Source organism: Olea europaea, chromosome 4 (genome assembly GCF_002742605.1).
Source record: "Olea europaea var. sylvestris chromosome 4, O_europaea_v1, whole genome shotgun sequence".
Lineage (NCBI taxonomy): Eukaryota > Viridiplantae > Streptophyta > Magnoliopsida > Lamiales > Oleaceae > Olea > Olea europaea.
In genome coordinates this window covers 12889530-12895896 of record NC_036240.1, presented here as the reverse complement: position 1 = coordinate 12895896, position 6367 = coordinate 12889530, and the positions used below count along the sequence as shown (strand labels likewise).

The following is a 6367-nucleotide window of genomic DNA, read 5'->3' as shown; positions in this document are numbered from 1 at the left end:
TTTACTTCCACTTCTTCTGCCCATATAATAAAAAAGAATTTGAAAAAATAAAAATTTAAGACTTTAATTAAATAATTAATAATCAAAAGTAAACATATATATAGGATTTAATATTATTAGTATAGTATACTTTTAAAAATAAATAAAAAATTAATATATTTAAATTTAATTATAAATTTTCATAATTTAATAAAAAAAATAGGTATTTTTCTCAAAAAATGAATGAAAAAAGAAAAAAAAAAGTTATAAGAATCCAATTTAATTTTTTTTTACTTTTTTTTATAGAAATAGAGATAAATAATAAGAGAGAAAGAAAAATAAATGGAATATAATAAATAAAAAAATAAGTTTTAATTATACATGTCCATAAAAGATTAAAGGAAAGAAAGATTCAATTTTTTTTTTTTTTTGTGAAAGTCTCCCAAAATCTCGTGATTAATGAGAGACAAATTTTAAGATATTATATGAGTACTTTCTGCTTAAAAATTAGTACGTCAGAGACTTTTATAAAAGTCTCTAGAAGTCATTAAAATTTGAATACCGTAAAACTTATAGAGACTTCTAAAAAATTTTAATTGAATACACGGTAACTTTTAGAGACTTTTTAAAAGTCTATAAAAGTCTTAATTGAATACACCATGATTTTTAGAGAGTCTCAAAAAGTCTCAATTGAATACCCCTAAACTTTTTAAATCTCAAAAAGTCATTAAAAATCTCAATTGAATACACCCTCCTAAATTTCAGATTTGAAATTGTCAAAAATTTTGGGGAAAAATTAAATTAAGACTACAAACCGTATGGATTAAAGAGGGGTAGGGTCGAAATGGATGTTCAAATCGCATCAAATGCCAATGGTTGTGTCTTTCAAAGACAACAAGACATTAGGTGTGTCCAAGAACCTCTTGATGGTATATTTTGTGTAGATAATAAGAAAATGAGAGAGGTCAAATAGCACTTCTTTGGTGGTGTTGGAAGGCATGACAGTGTTCAAATGTTGAAGAGGAAATGTCAGCCACTGTTAAATTCTTGAAATCTTGACGATTGTGTACCATTCTTTCTCTTGCATATCTTCTTCACTTTCTCGTCATTAACGGAGAGAAATAAGATAGAGTGCAGAATTTGATTACCAATTCTTTGCAGTAACATTTTGGTGAAAGATATATTGGCGGGGGGGCTTTGGGGAGGGTGTTTGGAGGTTTTAAAACGTATTAATTGCGTTTTTAAATTATTTAATTAGTTACTAGGATATTAATCAATTTAGTTAATATTTTAGGGTATGGGCCCTAATTTGCCCAAATTTTCACTCTAAATAGATGGCCCAAAGCCCGCATTGTCCAAGAGGCCCAAACTTATTCCAACAGTACACCAGAACCAGACAACGTTTCTTTATTCAAAAACTAGCCGTTAGATCCACTGCAACGGCTATAATTGAAACTGATCCCCAAGTGCCCGTTAATCCTCTCTGTAAATATATAATTCTCACTGATTTTTAAATTTGAATATCTCCATAACTTGCTACCCCTTTCTCTCAATCTCTCTCTCCATCCAGCAATCAAATTCTCATCCAAAATTTGAATTTCCATATCTATCTCAATAATAAAATCAAGATGAATGATTTGATGACAAAATCGTTCACAAGCTATGTGGATCTAAAGAAAGAAGCCATGAAGGATCTCGAAGTAGTTCCCGATATCGAAATGGGGACAACACAGTTTGATAATAAACTCACTGCATTCCTGGAAGAAGCAGAGAAGGTGAAGCAGGAAATGAACTCAATCAGGGAAATCTTGATCCATTTGCAAGAAGCGAATGAGGAGTGCAAAGCCCTTCACAAACCCGAAGCCTTGAAATCGCTGCGAAATCGCATAAATTCAGATATTCTATCCGTGTTAAAGAAGGCAAGAACCATAAGGGCTCAGCTGGAGGATATGGACAGGGCTAACGAAATGAACAGGCGCCTTTCGGGTTGCAAATCCGGCACCCCTGTGGACCGGACCCGGTCTGCAGTCACCAATGGACTCCGAAAGAAGCTCAAGGAGCTAATGATGGACTTCCAGGGACTGAGACAGAGGATGATGAATGAGTATAAGGAGACTGTTGGGAGAAGGTATTTTACAGTGACAGGAGAGTACCCTGGTGAGGAGGTGATAGAGAAGATTATATCCAGTGGAGATGGCCATGGGGGTGAGGAATTTCTGTCTAGAGCTATACAGGTACTAAATGCTCATGGAATGTTTCTCGTACAAAATAGTAATTTCTTTGCCTTGTTTTACTAGAAAAGGGGTTTTTGTTCTTCAATAGTACACTATTTGAGAAATTATAATATTACACCCGAGTATTTTGCCCTCTTTAAGAATAGTCAACAACATATTTTTTATAGGAGCATGGGAGGGGGAAGGTACTGGAGACCGTGATCGAAATCCAAGACCGGCATGACGCTGCCAAGGAGATAGAGAAGAGCCTGCTGGAGCTGCACCAGATATTTCTCGACATGGCAGTGATGGTGGAGGCACAAGGGGAGCAAATGGATGACATCGAGCACAATGTGATGAATGCAGCCCAATATGTCAGTGATGGAACTAAAAGTCTCAAGACTGCCAAAAACTACCAGAAGAGCAGCAGAAAGTGTTTTTGTATAGGAATAATTCTTCTTCTTGTGCTTATTCTTCTTGTTATCATTCCTGTTGCCACCAGTTTCAGTAAATCTTGAATATTTCACTTGTTAGATTGCTGAATTCTTTTATTCTTTAGGCTTCACTCTCGTGAGATAAATGTAGTAATTTCTGAAAAATTGGTCCTGTTTTGGGACTGGTATTTTGTGAGTTTTGTCGTGTGTTGTTGTATTCATTTCTCAGAACCTTGCATTTTATGAAGTCAAAATAAATAAAGATGAGTTTGGATTAATGTTCTTGTTTGGACTGGTTTTGAGGTGAAGCTTGGCTTTCTTTCATGCATTTCTCTGGAGCATCACCAGTCTTTAGAGTACTTCAATGAAATGGTTGTTCGAAGGGATAGCACCCGATGCAACCACATATAAAATTGTTCGATCTGCGAAATTTTTTCTAATCACAAGGCAGGCCCGGGGATTTCCCCGTGCGTTGTGATGGTAACAAGCTATTTAGGCTAATGGTTTAGTGCAATATATGCTTGCTCTTCCGTAATTTATGGATTGATATGTGTTACAGATTCATGACGCTGTTGCTGAAAATGGGAAAACTCGACTGAGTCAAGTATCTGTACGAGTTCATTTAAGGTCCCCCTTCATAACCTTCTCTTTTTGGATCTAGGAAATTGTATGTAGAGAAAATTTTCAGATCTTATTTCATTTCCTAAGAACTTTGCACATTAAACTATCACTGTGTATAAGGTGTGACAATTATTACTAAGCAGGTAAATGGTCCCGGTCCAAGCACAGGATGCTAGCAACCACCATTTCCACAAATTCTTTCATAATCGATCGGAGGAGCCATCCTCTGCCTCTTCCACTTTAATGCACTCTCTTTAAGCAGGCACTGCTTGTCGTGTTTAGTAAACACTTCTCAATATCCTTTTGGGGAATAATCCTATTCTCAGCCTCCCCTTTGCTCATTTGAATCCCAATCTTGAAAACATCCACCAAGAACTTGGCGTCCGTGACTTGATCCACCCATTGTCGTAATGCCACCACCGAAACACCACTAGCCACTTCCTTCATCGTCGAGTTCTACACACAAGACTTTTTCTTGTGGACTCACTGCACTATTCTCCCCTTCTTACCTGCTTGTCTGGCAAAACCAGTGGCTCAAGGCCTTATTCTTTTGTTGGCAGTTTCATCACCCACAAAAATGATATTACAGATTTCAAAAGCCCGTACGCAATTTTGTCAGCTTGTTCTTCCTTCAAGTGGACAAGACTCTCAAACGGAGATATAAACAACTGTGGATGGACGTTTCAAATCAAGCCACTCGATACAATTGTAACTTGTCCAGAAGTCACCTCAAAAGTTAGAAATCGAAGTTCCATGATGTCTGAAAAGTGTACCAATAGCTTTAGTGGGACTAATCTTGGACGTATTCAATGATTTTCACGTTCAAGTTCTTCAATAGGCAAAAATGTTTGGACAAGATTGGACCAAAGCAAGACACTTGGGATGCCTAGGCTCTCAGCAACGTCAAAAACCTATGGAACTAAAGGATTGTAGATTATTATGCAAGCACCTTTGTCCGCGTGTTTTCTGATCATTCGGAGGAGTTCATGCTTGCCAATGAACTCAAGTTGATCCATGTGCAAATCAGCATCAGTGAAGCGTTTAGGATCATTAATGTCCCAATAATCATCAAAGAACATGAACCTCATCAGGCAATTGCCAACGGGGGTGGTCTCGTCAAAGATATCGGCTTTTTGCAAGTTTAGGCTGATGAATTGGGGAGCAGAGAATAGAACCTTGGAAGCAAGGTGCTTACCTCTATCTAAGCAGAGGATTTACAAGGCCTTGGCTTGGAAATGTGACTAAAAAATCATGAATCAGGGATTCGGAACTCTTTTTTCTAATGGCAATTTGAAATGAATGGAGTGCAGAAAAGGGAGTTGAATTGAGAATTTATATAGATTAAAGGAATTAGACCATATTTAGTGCATAATGTGAGATTTAAGAACATCTGGGATACCACATTTTTCTATCAGCATTTGGCATTTGAAGTGTGTTTTCTTGTCTAAGTTGTGAAGAGTCTTAGCCCTTGTTTCGTTTAGATAAAAATTAGAGTTTCTCTTTTTTATTTGTAGATTTTAATAAAAATTGATGAAATTTGTGGTTGAAAAATTATATTTCTCGTAGATCCACAATTTTTTAATCACATATTTTATCAAAATTTACTAAAAATATAATTTTAATATACTCCAAACAGGGTCTAAAAGTAACTTATAATTTACACTTTAAAATTAACCATTAATTTTAACTACATATTTTATAGGATCCACAACTATTACCAACTTATTCACCACTCATATGTATTGCATTATAATTTTATATAACTATCTTTTGTAACAAGAATTACAAGATTTTAGTCATTGAAATGAAACGTGGCCTATATATAAGTAGAGCCCCATAATGGTGCTTTTGTAAATGTTGGGCCAGAGAGGCTGGGCCATTAGTATGGCCAAGAAAAATTAATACGAAAACATAACTTCTATACTATAAAAACCATATTTCACAACTAACAAATTCCCTAAAAACTTTCATAAAGTAGGTGATAAATCATTATATCCTACCTTACCTCACTGTAGAAAACTCCAAAAATTAAAAATGTTCTCTCTATAGAAGTTTTCTCTCTTTATATACATTTACAAATACAAGTAACTTTACAGGTGGTGGTGATGGTGATGAGGTAACACTGTGCTTAGAAAATAGATCTGCATGGTGACGATGATGGTACAGTGACGAAAGTACATTGGTATTGATCTGTTTGATAGGGTTCATAGTATAGGGGTGGTGAAGTGATAACAACGTTTTGAGTACTATGTGGTAGTAGTAATATTGCATTGTAGTTGACGAGGTTTTTGTGAGTAGACTGACTATGACCAAGTCAGTCGAATTTGTAACTGTATATAACCTAATTACTTATATGTGTTATTTGTAACAAATTGCGATCAAATTTGTATTAAGTATGACTATCCGTGACTAGTTCTATCTAATGTGTGACTTACTGTTAATCTGGTCATAGACAAACACAATGAAGACAAAATTGGTCACACTCGATCACAATAAAATGCATAATTAATCATAGAGGGCCACCACCAAAAAAAAAAAAAATCTGCACACACCAAAGACCAGCGTCACAATCCACTACCACTTACCACCATTACAACTACCTTCAACTCAAATCTACATTCATCTCAAATCCATAACAACAATAATCATCATCATCACTTCCACCAACACCTTCAACAAACACCAACCACCACCACCAACAAAACCAAACAACAGAACCACAAAAAATTAGGAAATTCAAGCACGAATTCCCCCAAATTCCACCACCAACAGAACCACCATTTTTGAATTCGGCCAAATACAATTTTTTCATACAAATTGATGATTCTATTTCATCAACGTCCTCAGCTATTTTAGCACTTCTTTGGACCTCACTATTGATTCCAATATAGCAATGATGCCATCCTCAAATATTTTAGCACTTCCTTGGATCTCACTATCGATTCCAATCCCGACAGCAGCAGAATTGGAGGAACGAGGAGAGCAAGTGATAGATCTGGAGGAGTGGGAGTAAGGATGGCAATCGGGCTCATCGGCTCGGGCCGCCTGTGGCTCTTCCCGAGCCAGCTCGGCTCGGGGCTCGGTAGACCCGAGCCTAGGCTCGGGCCAAGCCCCATTTTG

General features: G+C 36.4%; 1 protein-coding gene across 1 annotated transcript; it reads left to right on the top strand.

Annotated features, from left to right (window-relative positions):
- The first annotated feature begins 1494 nt into the window (after positions 1-1494).
- Positions 1495-2904, top strand: LOC111393679 (syntaxin-related protein KNOLLE-like). The gene is made up of 2 exons (XM_023019336.1): positions 1495-2213; positions 2381-2904. Exons 1-2 carry the CDS (start codon positions 1608-1610, stop codon positions 2708-2710), a joined length of 936 nt encoding a protein of 311 aa, XP_022875104.1. The 5' UTR covers positions 1495-1607; the 3' UTR covers positions 2711-2904.
- Positions 2905-6367: the final 3463 nt, after the last annotated feature.

Excerpts from the sequence above, each read along its gene's own strand:
- LOC111393679 (XM_023019336.1), top strand. The coding sequence starts at position 1,608 with ATGAATGATTTGATGACAAAATCGTTCACAAGCTATGTGGATCTAAAG. Across the intron at positions 2,214-2,380 it reads TTCTGTCTAGAGCTATACAG|GAGCATGGGAGGGGGAAGGT; the intron begins GTACTAAATGCT and ends TATTTTTTATAG.